This window comes from Alosa alosa, chromosome 17 (genome assembly GCF_017589495.1).
Source record: "Alosa alosa isolate M-15738 ecotype Scorff River chromosome 17, AALO_Geno_1.1, whole genome shotgun sequence".
Classification (NCBI taxonomy): domain Eukaryota; kingdom Metazoa; phylum Chordata; class Actinopteri; order Clupeiformes; family Clupeidae; genus Alosa; species Alosa alosa.
Genome location: NC_063205.1, coordinates 10,863,370 through 10,887,096, shown reverse-complemented (window position 1 = coordinate 10,887,096; position 23,727 = coordinate 10,863,370). Strand labels below are relative to the sequence as shown.

At 46.3% G+C, this 23,727-nt stretch overlaps 1 protein-coding gene across 3 annotated transcripts in view; it reads right to left on the bottom strand.

Annotated features, from left to right (window-relative positions):
* Positions 1 to 4: 4 nt before the first annotated feature.
* The window catches only part of cnot4b (CCR4-NOT transcription complex, subunit 4b), a 41,810-nt gene continuing 18,087 nt past the window's right edge, over positions 5 to 23,727 (bottom strand). The window contains exons 3-13 of one of the 3 annotated variants that reach the window (XM_048267876.1): positions 23,012 to 23,209; positions 18,371 to 18,457; positions 18,137 to 18,238; positions 17,866 to 17,991; positions 17,607 to 17,725; positions 15,368 to 15,571; positions 14,261 to 14,318; positions 13,572 to 13,821; positions 11,834 to 12,610; positions 5,359 to 5,634; positions 5 to 2,479 (exon numbers count right to left, since the gene is read on the bottom strand). In XM_048267876.1, the coding sequence (XP_048123833.1) occupies positions 2,088 to 2,479; positions 5,359 to 5,634; positions 11,834 to 12,610; positions 13,572 to 13,821; positions 14,261 to 14,318; positions 15,368 to 15,571; positions 17,607 to 17,725; positions 17,866 to 17,991; positions 18,137 to 18,238; positions 18,371 to 18,457; positions 23,012 to 23,209 (2,589 nt within the window). In that variant the 3' untranslated portion in view covers positions 5 to 2,087. The remainder of the gene's footprint in view (positions 2,480 to 5,358; positions 5,635 to 11,833; positions 12,611 to 13,571; positions 13,822 to 14,260; positions 14,319 to 15,367; positions 15,572 to 17,606; positions 17,726 to 17,865; positions 17,992 to 18,136; positions 18,239 to 18,370; positions 18,458 to 23,011; positions 23,210 to 23,727) is intronic. The other 2 variants (XM_048267877.1, XM_048267878.1) reach the window with 2 other exon arrangements.

Below are 23,727 nucleotides of genomic sequence, written 5' to 3'. Positions count from 1 at the left end.
TATATGATGTTTTTCTCTTTTATTTAAGATTTAGTTTTTCTCTTTTTCTTTTTCTTCAAGACCTGTTGTGAGGTACAACTCCTTTAAGCACGTCGTCTCAATCTTCCATACGGTTTAGAATTTGTGTAAATCCATAGTTAACGGCACTGGATTCTGTTTTGAAAAATTAACTTACTTATTCCTCTTGAATACTGTGGAATACTGAACAGTTGGCAAGAACCTACACAGAGAGAAAGGATCTAAGATCATTAAAAAGAAAAATTGAGAAGGTTAAACAGAAAGAGGGGGGGGGGGAGTAAAGTAAAGGGAAGAGAATAAGGTGAGAAGATAGCACCCGCCCTCCTCTGTCGGGATGCCCAGGTTTTCGTTTTTATTTTTTTTTGTTGTTGTCTGCCATTTCAGCAGACACTGCCTCCAAGACTCCAACCTGCCCAGGCTAATGAGACCACTGGAGTATACCAGCGTACATGCGCACACACCACAAAGAGAAAGGGAGTGTGATTGTGTTTAACCCAGATACGCTAAATGGTCCCTACCATTATTATTTTATTTTTTTTTGCTGTCTTTGACTACATTCACCTTGCATTCTCTTGGTTTCTGCTGCTGTTCCAGGCCGGTCTCTATGGGGCCAACTGAGTCGAGGGGGCGCAAGGCTGAGGCCTGGCCAGAGCAAATTAGTGCTGTGTCCTTGTGCTTTGCCCATGCAACCCCCTTTAACCACCATTGGGCCAGTTCTGATGGGCACCACACAGTGGTGCACCCTCAATCTACGTCTGCCCCCCTGCCTTTTTTATAAGGAGTCACACACCCCTGTATGCCAAGGTCCTTTTCTAAATTAAGGCAACCCCTGCCACACCCACCCACCCACTCCACCTGGGCTTTGCAAGACACTACCCTCTGATACAGAGGTTCATAGTGGTGTCACAATCAGGTGGAGGGGGGTGTTACACAACACTCTCACTCTCTCATCCAATCTCATCGCATCAGTGGGAGGGTCTTGGGGCTGAGGAAATGCACCCATTGGCGACGCTTCCATACGGTCCCGTGCGGGGCTTGGCACAGGAGTTCAACCTCTTCAAAAGGCCTGACTAGCATTTACGTCCATGCCTGTCTCATACAAGACGACAACATTCAGGACCCAAGAAACCCCCTTCTCCTGTTAGCAGTACATATGTGTGTATAAGAGCCTAAACCCTCAAAGAAAGTGCTTTTGCTTTTTCTCAATCCTCTGCATAATTCCTTTCTGCATCTTGATTTTTTTTTTGTTGTTTTTCCATTTTTCTTCTCCATTTTGTTAGAACATAAAGACATTAAAACTGATCATAATAAAACAAACAAGTGCCCACTCCATCAGAGAATCAAAAATTATGATTGCTGCAGAACTCAACTTGATTAAGGCATAAGAAGCTGGGCATCCGGCCCACGGGAGGAACCTATTGCTCTGGGCAGACAATAGATATGTATTCTCATTTGGCTTTTTCAAGGCAGGCTCATCTTTTTCCTGTTTAAACACTTACACATCAACTCCGAAAACATTATTTCCAGCCATCCTTAATTGCTTATTTAATATAATAAAAAAAAAAAAAAAAAAAAAACGTTTCCAGTTCTTCCAGTTCTATCCTTATCAGTTTGAATCATACTCAAAGCGGTGTCTACATTCTGGTTAACAGCACAGTTGTTTAGCCGTATTAAGCAGGTTAAAAAAAATACGAACGCTGATTCCCTAAGGGCTGTCGGTTCGGAGAACTAGGCCAGTAGCTGTGCTGATCAGATGTTGGTCAGACTGACTAGGGAGGGCTCACTGGAGGGCAGGACATAAAGGCCAACAGGCCAAACCCGACAACAACAACAAACAAAAAAGACATGAGAGAGGCGGAGAGGAAAAAAAGAATAAAGAAAGAAAGAAGAGATCGAGACACCAGAAGGAGGAAGAAAAAATATGAATATATAATCTTGTTATGATTACTTTTGTTAATAGTTGTCTGTACTGATTCGGTTTTTCTGTGTGTGTGTGTGTGTTTTTGTGTTCTCTGTAGGGCTAGAGTGGGATGTGTGTGTGTGAGGGGGGTTGGGGAGTTTCACAGTCCCTAGTGTCGGTCCATGCCAGCGCTCTGTAGCAGATCTGTTGCGGTTTGAGCTGTGGATCTGAAGGGGCTCTGGAAGCCAGGGGGCGGCGAGTGGAACTGGCTGGGGGCGTTGGCTGAGGACGCGTAAGGCGCCCAGCCAGCTCTGTGGAGGGGCAAGGAGGCCCCAAAGGGCCCGTTGTGGGGGGGCAGGGAGGCCCCAAAGGGCCCATTGTGGGGGGGTTGGGAGGCCCCAAAGGGCCCGTTGTGGGTGGGCTGGGAGGGGCCAGCAGTGGTGGAGATGGCACTGGAGGAGGGAGCATCCATCTCGGTGAGCGCCTGCAGCGACTTGAGCCAGTGGGGCGGGTTATCGTCCTGGAGCGAGTCCAGACTGTTGCCCGAGGACGCCGGGATTCCTGGATTAGAATGGAGAGTGGGGGAAGAGAGAAAGTGGGGGAAAGAGAGAGAGAGAGAGAGAGAGAGAGAAAGAGAGAGAGAGAGAGAGAGAGAGAAAGAGAAAGAGAGAGAGAGAGAGAGAAAGAGAAAGAGAGAGAGAGAGAGAGAAAGAGAGAGGGGGGGAAGACAGGGAGAGCAGTGAGTGATGGACAGAATGAGATCATGTAAAAAAAAAAGAGTTGAGTTTGAGGACAAAGTATGGGATGGGAGCAAAAAGAGGGCAATAGAAACAAAAAGAAGAAAACAGAATTAGGCAACACTCATTTAAAAACTCCAAGTGACCCAAAAAATGACCCACACTGTTTATGACTTGACATAATCCCACTGATTTCCCAGAATGCCACACACTGACAGCAGCTGCCTCCAAACTTCTTGGGAGGAGGTGCCCTGAAGTCGCCCTTCGGGCCCCGGCACATTTAAACCATCCTGTGGGCCATGGTGGACTGGCACTCATTATCGCCCAGGTGCACAGGAATAAATCACCACAGGAGCGGGGGCTAAGATGGAGGCGACTGTGTGTGTGTGTGTGTGTGTGTGTGTGCGTGTGCAACCTCACCTCCGTGTCACAAGTCACTGTGTGTGTGTGTGTGTGTGTGTGTGTGTGTGTGTGTGTGTGTGTGTGCCGACTCCAGTGCTGCCACACTTCGGAAAAGCTTAGTGTTCCGGGGCCCCGGAGCTCTCGCTGTGGGCCATTAATTCCGCCAACCTCTGATGGATGACGGATGTGGACGGGAGGTGTTGGGAGAAGCCAGACGAGGCGAGCGTGACTCCACTGCTGATCAGGAACAACCCCTCTACTCCGAGTCTCCCTTCTCTCCAACCTCTCCTCCTCATCCCAAATAACACCATAACTTGGGAATATCTATCCATAATGCAACGCCCATCTGTCTCCATGTTTGTCTGTCTATCTGCTTGTCTGCCTTTGCATATCCCTGGACCTGTTCGTCTGACCCACGGGTTCTTGAATTGAACATACACACAACTCTAAAAAAAAAGTTATTAGTGTTATGTCCATTTTGATCCATTAACAAAAACATTTGTGAGTTCAGTGGAGAGAGAAAGAAAAGAGAGAGAGAATGCTCTGCCCCCCCAGTCACTTCTGAACTCCCAAATAACAGCCAAACCCAAGTCTCTCTACAGACTCAGGAACATCGCTACGGCATGGCAGCTGGTGCAGCAGGAATGTGACGGGCACTCAATTATACGGTCAATTATCCTCTCCAGCGGCGGGCCCTGATGTCAACTGGGCCCACTAGCGTTGAGCGCCTGAATATTTTCACCTGACCTGAACACATGCCCTCGCTCTCTGCCCTTTCAAACGTTTCTTTTTTAAAAACCAGTGACATTAAGTGAAAAGGGCACTTAAAAGGAGGGGAGGAAAGAAAATGCATTTGGTGGAAGTGGATAGTTGGAATGGCTGGCTGGCTGGATTTTCTTTTTTTTTAATTGCCATGTGATCAGTTCTGATGGAAAGTGTCCTAAACTAAATTACCGGAGAAGGACTGTTTTCCAAATGAGATTTTTTTGAGCATATTGAAATATTCCATTGCAGTTTCCTTCCCATTGATTTTTAACTAGTGGTTTGGTCGAGTTGTTTTATGTGCCACTCCTTGGCTCTTAGTAAATTACAAAATACGATGAAATGAAGCACAAACACACCAAAAAACACTGCAGCGTTAATCATGTCTAGCCAAACTCAGAAGGGCTGGCGGCACAACTGCTGTGACCTAGATATAGCTCATGTCACACACGCACACACGCACGCACACACACACACACACACACACACACACACACACACACACACACACACACACACACACACACACACCATTTACCCATTTAAAAAAAAAAGCCAACCACTAGCCGAGCAACTGTGATCTGCATGACAGGGGTTGGGCCTTTTACCATGCACTGGACTTGAACCCCCCACACACACACACACACACTCAAATATGTTTGGGCAAACACATTGATTGGCTCGGCTTGCTTAATTGGCCATCCTGGCGGTAAACTCCCAAAATCGAGCAGCCCCTGCGGCCTCAGCCCGGCCCCTGCCTTCTCCGAGTCCCCTCCTCTCGCCTGGCCTCCAGTGTCAGTGGCCAGGCGCACGGCGCTCGCTGCCACACTAATGACCACGGCTCCAGCCAATCCTCACCCAAAGCCACATCACTGTCTGGCCATCCCCACATGCACCCCCATATTCCGACTCCTTTGCCATGTTCCTGGTCCTTCTCGTGGTCACACACACACCATCTACCCCCCAACTGTGTCCATTACTCCCAGGCTATTACCCAATGCCATCCTCCAGGCTTCTGACTATGCATATACATACAAATGAGAAACGAGTGTGTCTCCATCCATGCACACAAGTCAATGCAGGGCCTAATAGAGGTTAAGCCATAGCAAACAAATCAGTACCTTTTGTAAATATGGTCCCAGTGATTGCGCAACCCTTTCAATTATCAATATAATCTTCCTTTAGGCATCCAAGAGTCTATCTAGCCCTCTCATGTACAGAGCCATTTGTAAGTGTTAAAATATTGTATATTTTCGGTCTGTACAGAAACACTTTCAGTCCTATACAGGAATCATTTGTAATGTCATTTTTTGGTCTTTGTAGGAACTATTTTAGTCCTGTGCAGGAGCCATTGGCACGCAAACGCACCATTTCTCCCATAATGTTTTTTTGGTCTGTGAAGGAACCATTTTAGTCCTGTGCAGGAACCATTTGCACCCAAATGCACCATTTTCCCCCCAAGTCTGTTGCCCATCAACATAATCTTCCTTTAGGCCACTGGGTGGCGCTCTCTCCTCCTCTCCCACTGGGTTGTGGTACCTGTGATGATGGCGGGGTCCATCCAGCTGGCTGTGCCATCCCAGCTTAGGCTGTGCGAGATGCCCGGGGTGCTGGACGGCGCCCCTGTGTGGTTGACACTGGTGGAGGAGGAGGAGGAGGAAGAGGAGGAGGAAGAAGAGGAAGAGGAGGAGGAGGAGGAAGAGGAAGACGAGGAGTTGGGCAGACCGCCGAAGTTGATGTTGATGTTGGGCAGGAGTGCGCGCAGGCCGTCCTGCCACTCTTTCACATTTATGCTCTCCACCGAGCCACTGCTCTCTGCAGGACGACACAGAGGAGGAGGAGGAGGAGGAGGAGGAGGAGGAGGAGGAGGAGAGAGAGGGATAGTGAATGAGGGATGGAGGGAAGAAAGGAGAGAAAGAGAAGGGGGTGGGGAAGAGAGGAGAGAAATATAGGTTGAAGAAGGGATGAAAAAAAAAAAAAAGAGGAATAAAGAGAATGAGGATTCATCCAAATGTAGAGACCAATCCATCCACTGCCAGAAATCTAGCCTTTCAATTCGACTTGCAATAGGTAATATTCATGACACTTGGAGCAAGTGAAGAGGTCTTCACCACATTATCCATTCCTGCTGGAAGCTCATACAAGTTCTCAAGTCCCACGTAACCCATGTGACAGCAACTTTATCTTGGCTTATCTTGATGAATACGATACACAAATCTGCATTTGCAATTTGCTATTTAAATTCATTATTTCTGGAAAGAATATGCACCTTAACTGACCACAACTTAACTGATCAGGAGAGCAAAGAAGAACCTTCAAAAGACATTTTTGCTATTAACTGCCTCTCATGGACCTGCTAGTAAGCAAGACTGTGACAATAGTATGTTTTGTTCAATCTTGGCAATTTAGTGTCAACGTACGTACCCGTGGCCTACTGGTTAGGGCTTTGGGCTTGTAACTGAAGGGTTGCCGGTTCGATCTCCGACCAGTATGAAAAATGTGGGCCGGGGAAGTGGTTGAGCACTGATCTCCCATGCCCACATCCACGGCTGAAGTGCCCTTGAGCAAGGCACCCAACCCCTCACTGCTCCCTGAGCGCCACTGTAGCAGGCAGCTCACTGCTCCGGGTTAGTGTGTGCTTCACCTCACTGCGTGTTCACTGTGTGCTGTGTGTGTTTCACTTATTCACGGAATGGGATAAAAGTCCAAATTTCCCCTCACGGGATCAAAAGAGTATATATACTTTTACTTTATACAATAAATTACAAGACGCAGTGCAACCTTTGCATGTAACGGATATATTGCTTTGACCATGTCTGTATTGCTAAAACAAAATATATGTGTGTCTGTTTCTATATATGTATGTTAATTGTGTGTCTTTCGAATGGGGAGCTGATGTCTGGTTGTAAGACTCCAATCAAAACTAACACTTACAATTAACAAACCCAATGCATGGAACACTGTTTGTTTGTTTATTATTATTATTATTATTTATAGTTTTCCTCTATTCTCCATCCTGACAGGTGTAGACTGCGAGTGGTAAACATGAGAGAACTGCAGTTGGAAAGTGAGATGGCAAGAGAAAATGGGAGAGGCAGAGTGTTTCAAAAGGAAGAGCGCAGGCAAGCTTTTGACATGGTGTCGATCTCAATTCTTGACTGTAGGACACAGAAATGTCTCCGAAAAGACCCACGAGCGGTTTTCTTTGTCCAAGAAAGACACACACATACATACACACACACACAACCAACTGCGCTGCCCAAGACAGGCATCCAGAGGGAGGCCTTCAAGTGGATAAGGGGTTTGGGGGTTTGGCGAGCCTCAGGCTGTTGACTTATGAACCACACTTCAGTTGTGAAGCGGCAGCTCTTTCTTTCTGACGTGTCGCACCTGTCAGGCCGATAGCTGGCGAGCGCACCGGCCAACTCTCCAAGCAAACGCCCCGTCCTCCGCTGTGCCAAGGTAAAACGCGTTTCTCATGTCAACGGAGTGTACATGTGGGGGGGGGGACTTCTCTGTTCTTAGATTCCCCCCCCCTACCTACGGCAGTTTCATGGGGAAGGCCATCACAGAGCAAAGCGTCTGCAGTTCCAGTCCAGGGCCGTGGGGCAGGGATTCAATAACAATCAGCAACGATCCACATTGCAAAACAAAACCCTCCACAATACTTGGCCAAATTTATAAAACTTATCCTGACTTTAGAATCTACATAAGCACAAAAGTAATCTGATTTATAAAACCATGCAGCACACAACTTTACGCAGGTAGTTGGTTATACATACCCAAAGCGTTGACTTGTTTGTGTGTGTACACCACCCACTTTCACAAACTCCATCCAAAATATTCAATTAAACAGTCAACGCAAAATGGTTAATGATTATGCTAACATTTATAACAAGCATCTTATTGGATAATCATTGATGGGAAAGAAGGAGCCGTCATGTCAACTTGGAGAAGGAAGTCTGCAGAGTGTGAGAAAATGTACAACATGACAAGTGCACCCACGAAAAAGTGCATGAAGTCTACAATAAGACCAAAGTATCAACGTTTGTAAACCTCAACAAATGCATGGTGATGCATCTGTTTCAGCAAATAGATATTTTTCTCTATAAATCTCGACATTTGCGTTTCAGCCCTGTTTACATAACTTTGCTGTGCATAGCAGCCTTGATAAACGAGGCCCCTGGCCAAATACTTTGACTGTAGGACAAATACTTCCTCAGGAGCAGGAAATGCTTATATCTCTACTATACTTCCTCAGGAGCAGGAAATGCTTATATCTCTATGCTCAGATCACTGTCCTGGTTGCAGAATGTTCATTAACATTAACTACAAAACATGCTGCAGCTTAATAGGACAAAAAAGCAGGAGCGGAACAAAGATGTGCTGCTTCAAGGACAACACAAATGGATCATCAAGAAGTAGCAATAAAAAACATGGCACCATGACTTAGGCTAATTAACTCAATCAACAAAGAAATATATTTCAATATCGAGTGTCTGCGGAGTGTATTTACTTTAGTTGTTCAATAATCTTCTTTTTTTTTTATGTCCATGTGTTCCTGTATTTGACGGGGGAGTTTTGGCTCTCGCTTCACACAATGGAGCAACAGGGCATAATAAAAGGCATAATGAGCAAAATGGGTAAAGCAAGCAATAAATGCTCATTACAACTTTCCCCTTGACGCTGCTAGCCTGTACCACGTCTGCAGCTTAACACATGTGGAGCAACACCATCATCTACAGCTCCATCCGCAGTCTATCTCCATCAGCACCACCCCGACAGGAGGAGGTGGAATGTGTGTGTGTGTGTGTGTGGGGGGGGTCCTCTGTCAGATTGGCCTTGCCTGACTGGGTCAGGGATGATGGACTCAGCCCTACTGCATGGCAGTGGAGCTGGGGGTCAGCCTGGTCTCCTGGGGTAGTTTTAATAAGCAGCTCCTGGGAGGAAGGCAGCTAGGAAACGAGTCCAGTACCAGATTCAATCACGGGAGCATAGCTGGGTGCCATTTCGTATGATTGGTACCAGGGTATCAAACAGGCCATGTCAAAGGTCATGCCAAAGGTGATGTACTGTCTTTATGAAACCTCCAACTGGCAACCGTGTAGATAAAGAGAAAGTCAGTGCACTGTGTGCAGGGATCGTAGAGAGCACTCCAATATACAGTAGACAACAGTGTCCCTTTCAAAAGTCAACATGCCTTGTACTAGCATACTAGACATCATAGCTTACACCAAGCTAGTGTCTGCTAATGGTAAATATTTTAAAAGCCTTGTCTTGTTTTATTTGCGTAGGACACAATGTCACCATCACTCACAATTATTTTCAACCACAGCACAAGGAGGATATTGTCTAGGCATGTTCTATGAGGAGACATTAGCCTGACAGCCACGGGCTCGGGGGTACGGCTTCATCTGAAAGAGTGCCTGCAGTTCACCAACAGGGGTCTCTTCCATCGATGGCTGCCCACTCATTTAACGAGCGATCCCTCCTGTTTGGAGTGCACCAGCCTTGCTGGCTCTAAATTGTTAATGAGACGTTAGCAGAGAGGGAATACAAAGGACCACACACACACGTGCACACACACACACACACACACACACACACACACACGCACAAAGACAGACATGTGCGCGCGCGCACACACACACACACAGTGGAACACAGACGAACACACCAGCCCTCAACTACTGGAGAAAAACACACATACACTACTACCATCCATTAACAGTGCTTGTTTGAGCTTTTCATGCAGTGTAGAGTATGCATAAGAGAAGACTGAGCGTGTGTGTGTGTATGTGTGTGTGTGTGTGTGTGTGAGTGTGTGAGTGTGAGTGAGAGTGTGTGTGTGTGTATTTGCGCAGATGCTTCAGAGAGACGGACAGCCAGCCAGCCAGAGCGTTTGCCTCCTGGTCTATTTCTGCAGTCTGTGGTCTGACTGTTGGTGAATAATACATCTGGCCTCGCTCCTCCAGGTCCAGCCTAGGAGCAGAGGCACAGCCTGCCACACGCAGCCTCTCAATCAATCCTTCTGTATTCCTGCGATTGCATCAGCACAGACGGCCAAGAGGAAGAGGAAGAGGAAGATGGATATCAAACATATTTAAGAGTGAGAGTCTGGCATCAGGCTGGACCCCGAACGCCTAACCTCTGAAATATCAGGGGGATTCTGGGTAAAGATGGAGGCGGTGGAGGCACAGGGACACAGGAAATGAAATATTTGACACAGCCACGGCTGCCGCCGCTGAGGTCAACACACAAGGTTGAAAGTGAACGTCACTCTCGGGAGCGTGTCCAGGCATTACTCATCCACCTGCTGCCGGGGCTGCAAGAAACACGGACCAATAGGAGGGCCAGAACATCGTGGACGGCCCATGGGGACGCGTGGGCTTGCTTCAATAGCCAGTGGAAAGGGCTTAGGGCAGGTGTGGGGAACCCATGAGAATGCAAAGAATCCTCAGCAACAGCCAAACAGGTGGAGGAGCTAATGCAGGTCAATTGACAAAGCCGATTAGTCAATTGTTCGGTGTTCTGCGTATTCATCAATACTGGAACACCACTGCATTCTGAGAGAAACGCAAAAGGCAATGGGCAGGCATCTCAGGCCACACATTTCACATTATGACCTCCCACCTACAGTACAGCTCAACGGGGAGGCTACGCCGGGCACGTAACTGAAGCGCTCCGAGCGTGAGCGTCTGCGTCTGCTGCGACAATTAGCTTCCCTGATAATCAATGGCACTGGACGTACCGGACGTGATGCTTCAAAAAAAAAATAGACCAGTCTTCGAAAACGATGTGAACGCGGGGCTTCAGTTGCAGACCCGGTGTAGTCTCCCTGTTACAATGAAAACGTGTTGCTGTGCACAAAAAACAAAAAAACAAACCCGAACAGCACTGCAAACATGCAAAGGCAGAGTTGTGCCAAAACTAAGACACTGCCTTGGAGCAAGGCTGTGAGCAGAACAACGCTTTACTTTATTGAAAAGGGGGAAAACATGAAAAGATTCACCCTTGAGGAAAGTTTAAATTTCTCTTTGTTACACACACAGCCCTCCAAAGTGCTCTCTCTCGGTTTGTGTGGGTGGGTGGGTGGGTGGGTGTGTGTGTGTGTGTGTGTGTGTCGTGGACCATGAAGCCAAACTCTGTAGATGCCCTGGAGTGAACATCCGTCTGGTGAAGACCTGTTTTTATTGCTCTCACTCATAAATCTGGAAGGTTCCAGAAAGCCAGCCAAAAAGCAGACGACAGGGGGGTTATGACTTTAGTAAAATGTCAGCAGGTAGCCTTTTCCTCTTGTCTGAGGCATGTCTGATGTAGCTGCTACCCTTCACAAGTTATGACTAAGGTTAGATGATGGGATGGCTACAGCCTACTCATCCGGATGGCATTCACCACAAGCTAAAAAAGGGCACATTGCAGACGCAATGTCCTGAGGGTATCCACACTTAAACCTCCTCTCACAGTCAAGACCAGTTCAACCAGATGATGTACTGTGCAGAAGAGCAGCCCATGCCCTTATTACTGTGATCTAGGGGACTGAATGTAAGGTGGTGCTAGAAATATGGTCCGATTCCCTCAAGACTTACGAGGGTACAAGGTTAAGTTCCCATGGCTGCTTAGCATATCAGACCTCATACTCAGTTTAGGCAAATGCCAGACCATACTGCTAAAAGAATGTTAAGTAAATGTATTTCTATTATAACGTCTCCATGTTAAATAAGCTGAGAGGTTTAGAAAGAGACAGTGTGCTATTTGATTGCATGACACAGCTAAATTATTCCCTGTACATTTCCATCACATCATTTGAAAAGCACCCTGAATGTGATGTCACTTTTAAATGAGTGTGAGTCTCTTCTGCCACCTGGTGGACACTTGTAGACTGCACAGTCTTACACAAAATGCATATGACTAATCATGAGGTTCTACATTTTGCACTGCAGCTTTGTGACGCTCTTCCCTTCGACAAAAGTGACCACAGAAGAGTGGCCTTCATTTCCCAGAATGCACTCACCTGTGATGTGGATGCCTCCCAGCCCTGTGCTGTGTTGCTGTAGCTGTTGCGATGGCAAGCTCAAGTCCAAGAAGCCACCGGCCGAGGAAGGAGGCACAATGGCAGAGGCAGCAGCAACGGAGTTGGCTATGGTGGTGTTTGGACCTGCAGCGGCGTGCTTCAAGTGCGTGGGGTTGCTGCGCATGGGCATTGCCAGCCAGGGCAGGCGGGAGGCGGCCGCAGCGGCTGGGGGCAGAGAGGCGGCAGGACCTGACCCCGGGTGCGAGGGAGACGTTGCCGTCTGCCCAGGGAAACTAAAGGAGCTGTAGACGGAGCGCTGCTGCTGCTGCTGCTGCTGCTGCTGTTGGAGCTGCAGTTGAGAGAATCTTGTTGGGGGCTGATGAAGAGATTGTGGGGGCACACAGTTCAGGAGGAAATGAGAGGCACCGGGCGGGCCTGGTAGAGCCCCCCCAAGTTTAGAGGCAGACGAGGGGGAGGCGGGGGGTAGGCCTGGGTGGTGGTGGTGGTGGTGGTGGTAGTGATGGTGGTGGTGAGGGTGGTGGTGGTGGTGAGGATGGGGGAGTAAGGGGTTGTGCGGGAGCCCGAAACCCGACGAGGAGGACACCAGCGCGGCCTTGTCCTGCACGGAGAGCTCCTTCTCGATGAGGTCGGCCAGGGCCTTGCGCGTGATGTCGAAGGGGTCGAAGCCCAGGTCGTCCTCCTGCTGCTGCTGCTTGGAGGACGAGCCGAAGCCGAAGGCTGCCTGCCAATCTGTGGAGGAGGACACCGGGATGGTGTCTAGAGACAAAGAATAGAAGAGAAAGAGAGGATAGAAGAGAGAGAGAGAAAGAGAGAGAGAGAAAGGAAGAGTTTAACAGAGAGAGTAAGAAAAGAAAAGCAAAGAGAAGAGAAAGGGAGGGAGGAGAAAGGTGAGAGAAATATAATTAGGATCCCACTCTCAGGAGAACATCTGGGAGGTCAAAACTACAAAGTCTGAGTTGCTTTAAAGAAGGTTGCTACTTGACTGGTGTGAACAGACCTAACACTTCAGAAACTAACGTAAGGGCGCCAGTGTGAACTACTGCAATTACTTATGACAAGGACCACCATGCCTTGGCCTTGACTAATATATGAGATAAAATACTAGATTATTAAAAAGTGGAATATTTTCTACTTCTACTGGATGTTGGACTTCTACCCAGTATATACTCTATGTGGCTTGGTAAGTGTATTGTATTTCACTTAACTATTTTTAGTGTTGGGGGTTACATAAACCCTGCATTACGCTGGGCTTTGGGGTCATATGAGGACAAAATATATGGCAGTAATAGTTGCAACAATACAATTGCAGGGATTTAAAGATGATTAGACACATAGGGATATTGAGGATTAGCAGTGTTGTGCTTTGCATTTGTTATTGAGGAATTTGTGCATGCAGATAGATGGCTGAGCACAAGAACTGATTTTAAAGTAGCACCAGTACCAAGTGTAGCAAGTACCAATACATGTGCCAATATGTGTCTCTCCTTCTTACACTGCTATGTAATCTCAATTTGTACATTCAAAGCATTAATCCCAAACTGAAAGCACTAGCCCTTTCAGATTGGCCATGCTAAGTGCTGTAACGTCTGGATTTCAGAATAGACATCTTACATAGATACATATGAACTATACTACAAATAGTTTATATGTATGAAGTCTGTCTGTCTGTCTGTCTGTCTGTCTGTCTGTCTGTCTGTCTGTCTGGAGGATGGGCTACCTGAGGCGAACAGTTCGGGGGCGGTGGGCCAGTCGCTGCCGCCACTGTGCGGGGAGCTGGGGAAGCCAGGCAGGCTGCTGGGCACGGGGTTGGGGTGCCGGAAGTTACTGTTGTCCGAGAAGAGCGACTGGGACTCGGCGGCCGCGCCCTCAAAGGGCGAGCGAGCCGTCAGCCCGGGCACGCTGATGGGCGCCACCAGGCTGGGCTTGCACAGGCCAGGTGGGGGCGACGGCGAGTCACTGCTGGGGATCTGAGTACAGGAAACCACACAGAAATTACAGACGACAAAAAAACATGCATTTATCACGACAGCAGTTCTAAAGATCTGAATAGAACAGCTATTTTTAGCTATAAAGGACAAAATATGGCAAGTTCTTCTGGTCCCTAATCCATATGTATGACTGGTGTACATGATCTAATACCTGTAATTGTGTTTTAAAAGGACACTTCGTTGGTCACCGTCATCAAACCTGACATGGGAAGCACAAACTCACTCTACATTCGTCAAACTTAGGAAGGCTGTGACATTATTATTATTATTTTTTTTATGTTGTATGTCTATATATATATATAAATAAGGAGACTAGGGAGCTAAACGTGCCAAACATCCTTGGAGGATTGAGAGCTCTTAAAGGTAAAATTTGATGCGCGTTTGCAGATGTACATGTGATTGTTGTGTGCCGTGTTACCTGCTGGGTGGCGTCTCCGTTTCCTATGCTGATGGCTTCTGAAGATTTATCAGTGGGGCTAAAAAAGAAGCACAGAAAAAGAGAGAGAGAGAGAGAGAGAGAGAGAGAGAGAGAGGGGGGGGGAGGTTATGAGGTCAGTGCAAGAGTGACATCATCAGTTTCTGTGAGTCGAGCAAGCGCTTGGTTTCAGCCAACGCTGCACTGCATTGCACACTACCCAGGCTCAGGACAATGCTGTGGCTATAACAAGCATTTGACATTGGGAGGCGCTACGCAGAGGAGAGCAGAAGGGGTGGGGTGGGGGGGGGGGCATAGTGCTGCGCAGACTAAAGATATTTGCAGTTCTATTCAATTTGATTTGTAGGCCACTATTTTTTTTATTTTTTTTGGTGAGGTGCAGCGCCGCAGTAGTTCTGGAGATAAGTGGAGCATGAACGGCCATGGAGCACAGCGTAGGCTGGTAGGGAGTGATGAAAGAAAACAGCTTGCACAAGAGACAGTGCAGAACCTCCGAGACAGCCCACACACACACACACACACACACACTTACTCTACCACTTGAATAATCAGTTTCGCCTATCTCCATAGTAAGTGTCCCTAGATACTATGAAACTTAATACTGTTAAGCACTTAGTGTAACATGTAAAAATTAATGCTCAACATAATCCTACAAGAACTACATATGGATACGCAATAAACTATGTATAGTATAGTATGTATAAGATCTTTTGATCCTGTGAGGGAAATTTGGTCTCTGCTTTTATCCCAATCCGTGAATTAGTGAAACACACACAGCACACAGTGTACACACAGTGAGGTGAAGCACACAATAATCCCGGCGCAGTGAGCTGCCTGCATCAACAGCGGCGCTCGGGGAGCAGTGAGGGGTTAAGGTGCCTTGCCGTGCCTACTGGTCGGGGTTCGAACCGGCAACCCTCTGGTTACAGGTCCGAAGTGCTAACCAGTAGGCCACGGCTGCCCCCGTAAACATTGTAACATTTAATAAAAACTATTACAAAGACCAAGGGGATTTAACACAGAAGGTCTTTATTCCTGATTGGCTGAAGTGAGGAGGAGGTGCATCAATGGCGACAGTTGACTGGTTACCTGGAGGGGTCACAGTTTGAGGAAAAGGGCGAGAGGGCGGGGACAGAGCCTAGGCCGAGGTCTGAGTCCGCTCCGTCAGGCGTCATGTGGTCGGAGTCTGAGCCTCCGTCCAAGGGTGGGGTTTTGCGGTGTTCTGTCAGCCCATTGGCTGTCTTCCCTGACGGTTGTAACGACGGCCACGCATCTTTGTTGTTACTGTTGGGCCTGTGGAGAAAGAGAGAGAGAGAGAGAGAGAGAGAGAGAGAGAGGGAGAAAGAGAGAGGGGGAGAAAGAGAGGGGGAGAAAGAGAGAAAGAAAAAAAGAGAGAGAGATCCACCAAAGTCAGCTTGACATTCACCCTCAGATCTTCAGACCAGTTCAGTGAGACTAGAAGGTCGGGCTGCATTACACATACTATGGCAACCAAACACAGCCGCCCCCCCCCCACCCCCCCCCCCCCCCCCCCCCCACACACACACACACAGCTAGGGTCATACAAATACGCATGTACTGCTGAGTCCACCTGAGGGTGTATGGACAATACATCTTTGACCTCTACTAGGAGTCAGTTTTCACTGCTTACAGGACACTGTGTATTACAAATCTGTGTATAACTGTGTATAAACAATGGCAGATAAATCAAATTATTATACGGCTGTTCACAATGTTAGTTGAACGCTCCATTGACTTGAATGGGATTTCCCAATGTTCTACGGTAATATATTTTCATGTAATTACCGCTGAAACATAATTACTGCTGTCAATGGCAATGGGTTTTGTGCGTCTGATTTACGTCTGTACTTCGCAAGAAGACGGTTGATCAGCTGTGTTCTAAAGAATGTTTGATTCAAGTTCAGCGTGTTACGAATTACTTGTTTCTCAGCAAAAGCCACAACAAAATGGTAACAAATAAATGTAGAGACATATCATGTGGAGTTTATTTTTTCGTTTTTTGGTAAGTAGCCGTATAATAAGCGGGATAATGTATAGAACGGCGTCATTATCGGAAAATATGTCCCTTCAGGATGAAGCAAGAGCCCGACGCGCCTGTTCGCACTGTCGGGACTTATTTTCCTTATTTTAGACCGGCGTTCTATACATTATCCATTACATACTCTGATCCTCATTTATGACTGATAAAGAAATAAAGAATGGTCAGGAGTGAGGATCAATGTATTTTGATATTCTCACTCTTGACCATTCTCACTTTGTTTCCCTGTTTGAAATACAGATTCATTTACATTTGGTAAACTTAAGACTAATATGATCCTAAAAAAGGATGGTTGTCTGAACTATTAAACTTCTTGTTCCCATTTCAGAGATATTCATGTAGCATATCATAAATATTAATTTTTGCCCTGTGGAATTTTCTTGCTAATTGGTTGAATGATCAGGTGAATAAATAAACCATATCTTTTACAGGGCTCACAATAGTCAGCTTGTCATATTTTAGGTTTTATTATCTTCTTCCGTCTTTAACCGAGACAATGTAACTACAATTTTCAGCTGGGGTTCATGAATTATCTATAACTTCCTGCAAAACCATTATCTACTTAACCTACATTGTTAGTTACTTACATATCAAGACAGCCTTGGAGGCAAATTCTATTCGTTTTAATTAGGAACTCCAAAGGCAATGGCAACACAGTGACCTCGTCATTAAGAACGTTACAATACAAGGAGACTGATTCTCTCATTACAAATAACTGAAAACAAATACTGGGGTTAAAAATAGACGACAACAAAAACCTTTACAAACCTCCTTCCATCAGAGACTGGGTTCAGCTCACCCCCCGGGTTCGCTCGAGCACAAGCGTATGAAGTAATGACTCAGAAACTAAAAGAAAGGCTAATTGTGTGCTCTGTCAATCTCAAATAAACCGCCAATCTGTCAAATCTGACACAAACCAACCCTACTGGGATCTACAGCAAAACATGGCGTGCAAATTAGAGAGGTGTACGCAAACAGTTTGCAGTGCATGGACACTTGACATTCGGCACTTAATACCTGTATGTCAGTCACATCCTGTCTTCTGAATTATTCTACTCTGCTCTATTAATTCTATCTCTTGATCTTTTTAATCTTTAATTAAAAGATAACAAATAATCCTCAATAACAGTTGGTAATCCCTCAGGATGGCCTTACATAGGGAAGAGTTTAGCAACCGTAACATTTCATTGCATCTCTATGTACGTGACAAAGTCCTGGAATGCTTGCTATGCTGGTGCGTAGGGGCCAGGGAGCTGGGGGATGGTGTACCTCTGTGTGGAGTTGGACTTGCCCTTCGTCTTCTCGCCTGTGTAGGTCTGCAGGAAGTGAGGGTTCTGTTTGTAGAGCTCCTGAAGGAGCTTCTGTTCGTATTCTTGATGCTTTCCCGCCTAAAGAAACACCCACACACACCCACACACACACACAAAGACAGACACAGACACAGACACATACCACACACGTCAATGCCCAAACAATAGCAACAGCGTGTAATGCAGAAAGTGAGGAGGAATGTGGAGACTGCCTATACCTGCATCTCCTCTTTTGTGAAACTAGCCGCCTCATCTCCCAACTCGTGTAGATACATGCAGTCTGGTTTGGGACACTGCATGCTCTTCAGAAAATAACTGCAGTATTTTGTTGTACCTAAAGAAGCCTGTTGGACAAAAAAAAAAAAGACCAGGTTGATTAACTTTGCCTGCCTTTACATTGTTAATGGAAACACTACTATTTTTTCAAGCTCCTCAGTTAAAAGTATGGCAAGGTAATGTGAAGTGGTTTAAGTTCCATTAACCACTGACCTTAAGAGTTCTGCCATCAACTACTACATTGTTGACACACTGTATAGCTCTAAGGGCGTCTTCTGAGCGGATATAAGTGACGTATGCACTGGCACTAGGACCCTGCAGAAAAATAAATAAATCAAGCTCAAAAACAACCAAGTACCAATCAACCACAGTAACTCAATGTAACATTTGCATACCAGACACACACGATGAATTAGGGTGCGGTCAGTCAATTGTAGCCCGTCTCACCTGTGAGCCTGCGTATGATGTGCTGTTGTTGATGACCACTTTGTGAATCTTCCCAAACTTCCCAAAATACTCTGGCCTCTTTAAAACCTGGTGGAGGAGAACACAGAATAGAAAGGAGGTCAACTCACAGCTACGAGGCTCTCTAGTGTAGGATAAATTTAACAGTGCAACGTTCTTTTAGATTCCCCCCATCTTGATTTCTTCTTTGTTCATCTATTTTATTTTGTTTCAATTTCAAAACACAGGCCCCAGATGTCGCTTCAGATTCATTTGCATATCCGCAGTCCCCCGTCATAGAGCATCTTCAAGACGAGCAACAACTCAAAACTTCTCCGGCTTTCGTCTCGACTCCAACTCAGACAGCAGGAGTGACAGACAGACACAAATAGCGCCAGATAGAGGAGTCAGGGACGGAAGGCCAATTTGCCCATCATTTAGGGGGCAGCGAGAGGCTGATTAGCCGGTAAATATTCAAATGAGGGCAATTGAGAGCGGCTGAGGGAGGTTAATTTGGTGGGCTGAGGGAGGGAGTGGGTGGGTGTTTGTGGGGGGGGGTTGATTCTCCTGGCTCACTGCAGGGGGCCAATCAGTGAGGAGACAAGGAATCAACCGACCGAGGCTCTGATCGGCAGGAGTAAACACACAGAAAGACTTACATGTAACAGAGGCTGGGAGCCTATGTATTTTCCACACCATATATGAAAGCATAATGCATACATAACATACATTATTCAAAAAGCCTTCACAGGGTACACATATATACAACATTACTAAACCTTTCAACTTCCACAGAGAAAACTTATATGAATAACATTTCTATTTTTTTTTTTTATTATGGCTGAATAGTTGAAGGTCGATTTATTTTTCTTCCAGAGACGTGAGCAGCTCTAACCATATGAAAAACAAGATCAGTGCAAAACAACACAGGAAGAAGGCCACAGAGAGAGATCGCGTTCCAGGGAATGAATGACTGAAGGGATGGATGGATGGATGTGTACACTGACAAGACAGCCGGAAAAGCAGGCCTGTTGAGAGGACGCGTGGGCAGAGAAGGGGACCAAGAGAAGTGTCTCTCTGTGTGTGTGTGTGTGTTTTCTGGGCGGATGTTGTTCACACCAAGACACAGGTCAAGGCATTTCAAATGAGCAGTGACATTAACGTGAAACAGCATGTTTGTTTACTGCTGTTAGCTCAACATGATTTCACTTGACGTCTGGCCTATCACAGTTAGACTGACTCCAATCATCCATTACACGGGAGTGTGAAATGTGAGAATGTGAAATGTGATTTGGGTGCATCTGGTGTTCAAATAAGTATATCTGTGGGTGTGTGCATTGTGCATTTTTCTATGTGTGTGTGCGCTTGTATGTGGTGTATTTGTGTATGAGTGTGGTGTGTGTGTGTGTGTGTGTGTGTGTGTGTGTGTGTGTGTGTGTGTGTGTCTGTGCTCTGACCGTCTCATTCAGCCGAGCACAGGCAGGCTTTTGAGATTCTGGTCACTGGCGGGCTGTGACCAGACTGCAGACGGTTTCTTTGTGGTCTTTGTTTGACCACAGCACTTGCTGCTTGCCACCCCCCTTCATCGCCTCCTCCTCTTCCTCCTCCTCAGCTTTCCACTCAGAGGAAGCACAAGAAAAACAACAGTAAAAGAAGAAGCAGAGGAAACAGAATGCCAGACCATCACAACTATGAAACTCTACTAGTTGCAGATAGGATGATGGAAGAAAAGACCTCACACTCCCTGTACACATCCGTCCAACCAGAGTGAGTGAATTTGGGTTTAATGCCACATCAGCACCTGTGGTGTATTGCACTGTATTGCAAGAATGTATCGCAAAATCTATTGAATAAAGATACATAGATAAATGAATGACAAAACAAGACGCTTCAAACACATGTGATAAGGTTTTTGTGGAGGCTTCATCAAATGCAGAGAATCCATCCCATCTTCAGTTCAACACCTTCATAGCAGCAGTTCAACACCTTCATATGAAATCTAATGCGTGCAGGTGCAGCTGTACCTCAGACAAATATCAAAGTCGCCAGGGTTCATTACCTAGTACATGTGAAGAGTTCAGATGCAAAGGCCTCTAAACACCACCTCCGTCAAAAAATAAGATAACAATGGTGAGCGAATGCTCTCCATATACAGTATACGTTAATCAAATAATTTCGCTTCAAACCCGCCATATACCTCTCTCATCCTGGTCTGAAATATCAATTTGTAGGCAAAAACCTATAGGAGCCTGATTTTAAAAAAACACAATCTGCATGGGAAGTCATTTACGCTGGTTAAAATCGCTTGATAACTGACTGGATGTCAATCTCAAAGACACATTACCAGAAGCACACTGAAGGTGCAGACAGGGTTAAGCTATGGACGAAGGAGTCCTTGTAGCAGCTAACGGTCGGCCTTACCAGCTCTGGGCATTTTAATTTAATCCAACGCTTTGTGCCGCTGCTGGACTGTGGTCTCTTCCGTCCTGGCTGGGTTTTCCACATGGCCTGAGGAGACGCGAGGTGAGCCAGCCATAAAAAGGCTGTTTATGTAGGGGTGCACGTGGCAATCCCACATTGGCACCCTCGCCAAACGGCTGGCAATGACACGCAGCTCAATCCCCCCTACCTGGTTTGTTTAAACAGCAGGGTCATTTTTGAATGGCTACTGGGTCGGTTGCCAGCAACATTCAGCAATACACGCCATCGGCAATGGCAAGACCCGTCATGCTGCCACACAAGTGCCAAAGCAGTGAGCACAAAAACTCACACTGACATGTTGCCACTAGCCGTTCATATGTCACTGGATATTGGCGGCTAGGGCTGTAACTTTACGTTCGAAAATCGATTGCACAATCGATTGGACCAAACAACACAAGTTTCGAAAACTGAAATAGAGAATCGATTTTAACCAAATATGTACACTATTAATTTGAAACGAATTAGACAAATAAAAATAGATAGATGTTACAAAATTCACAAACAAAAATATAAGATAAAAGAATTCCGAAGTGCAGTAATCATTGCGAAAGCTAAAAAGAAAATTCCCACCAATTTTACACACCGGAAACAGCCGTTTCAATCATTCAATCAATGTTTTTTCACAAAAAGGACAGCCCTATTGGCGGCACTGTATTTTGGATTATAGTGAGTGCCAGTGCACATTGTGTACCTCGATACGGTTAAGCAGCTCCCAGGAAGGCCTCGTTCTGGCAAACCGTAAATATAAAAGAGGTTGGCATGTTGGGAGCTAGCCACAAAAAACAAGTCAAAAGGATGCATGGGATTATTGTGAAACACTGTCCTGTAGTCTTGTCTTGTATTATAAACACTGCTATTGTAGACAGGATGGATGTCGAATGAGGCAAGCAGTTGGCTGGACATCGGCGCGTTCAAACGTCTGCCTTCAGTCAACAAAAGCCTCACAACAAAGACCTCTGGTCATTCTTGTCGGCAGCCCCCCCTTGTCCAAAATTCAGGTTATTAATGCTAATTAGGACAGGGCAGGTTGTGGACATTTGGCAGAAACCTCACCCATTTAAACCCTGTGCTCTTCCAAAAGAGGACAAAAGAGGATGCTGGGCAGGGCTGGGATGCCAGGGGACAGCCTGCTGGTTTGTGTCCATGTGAAACCATGCTGACACCAGACTCATATCATCAGACTCAATGATGGAGAAAACAATGACTGAGAAAAAGTGCCATTAAAATATCCTATTCTAGCAAGCGTGTGTGTGTGTGTGTTAATTCTCCAGGGACCCATTTTGGAAGAATGTCCATTCCATCAAACAACAGAAACCACTTGTTGTTTGCCTCTAAAAAGCCAATATCATTAAGAGCTACAGTAAATCCAAATCTAAATTTTTTATGGGATGAACACAAAGCCTTTTCGCAAAACTACAGCGCAGCATATCTTTTCAGGTCATTGTTGCCCATGTGCATTGTGGGAAACTTATACAAAAACAGGCGGTTTGGCATTCCTGTGATCCTATCCTGACATGTATACGTTGCATGTTATGTATACTGAAAGATCTGCATATGTGCAAGAGTTTCAGAGCTTCGGAACTTATTGAGAGTGAGAATGAATGCATCTGTGTCGATTAAGGCCCTGTGTCTAGCAATCGCGTTTTTTGCACCTACGGTGGCTATTCAGCATTCACAGCGCTCAGCGCCCTCGGTGCTCAGAGCGTTAAAAGTTGAAATCTGTTCAACTTTTAGAACAGCGCTGGGCTCGTCAATGTCACTTCTCTCTCTACGACCAATCAAAACTTCGCAACCTAGCAACAGGTTGAGGGTGCTGTCAGCGCAAATAACGCGAGTGGTGGACATGGGCCCTAAGTGTGAAAAAGTGTGAGTGAGTATAGGTGGCTGGTGAGAGAAACTGTATGCTGTGTCTGCCTGTACTGTAGATGTATCTTTGTGTGTGTGTGTGTGTGTGTGTGTGTGTATGTGTGTCTGAGTGTGTGTCTGTGCATGCCTGTGTGTATCTTTGAGTGTGTGTCTGTGCATGCCTGTGTATGTGTGTGTGTGTGTGTCTTTGAGTATGTGTCTGTGCATGCGTGTGCATGCGCGTGTGTGTGCGTGTGTGTGTCTTTGAATATGTGTCTGTGCATGCGCGTGTGTGTGTGTGTGTGACACATGTCTCACCTCGGGGTCGGCGAGTCGTTGCGACAGCCCCACCACGAAGAGCAGGTTACGCTGGACAACGCGCACGCTGGCCAGGTGCTTGCGATTCTCCGTGATCTTCTGCTTCTTTTCGTTCTGCTTCTGCTTTTTCTCGTTCTTGATCCGCTGCAGTTCCTCCTGGGACAGCGGCTTGTACACGGCCGGGTCCTCTGGGTATGGCTAGAGAGCGCATGAGAGAGGGAGAGAGAGAGAGAAAGAAAGAAAGAAAGCAAGAAAGAAAGAAAGAGAGAGAAAAGAGAGAGAAGAGAGAGAGAGAGAGAGATCGATCAAGAGTTTGCACGTCGCTGAGACAGAGAAAAATCAAGCCAGACACAAAGAGAGACAGAGGCAGACAGACAAGAGAAGCTTTGAAATGAAGCGACTTGAGTGAAGGAGAGTGTGTGTGTGTGTGTGTGTGAGTGAAGTGTGTGTGTGTGTGTGTGTGTGTGTGTGTGTGTGTGTGTGTGTGTGTGTGTGTGTGTGTGTGTGTGTGTGTGTGTGTGTAAGAGAAAGAGTGATAGGGAGCAAAAGAGCACCATAGGCTGATATGCAATGTGCTGACAATGGTGAGACAAATGTTTTAGCTGTAGAGATTGTGATCCATGCATCCCAGAAAAAGTTTGAACAGGTGCATGGGTCATGACGTGTCAAGTCAGATAGCATTCAGGAAAATGGTTGCTGCAATGTCTCAGATTTTG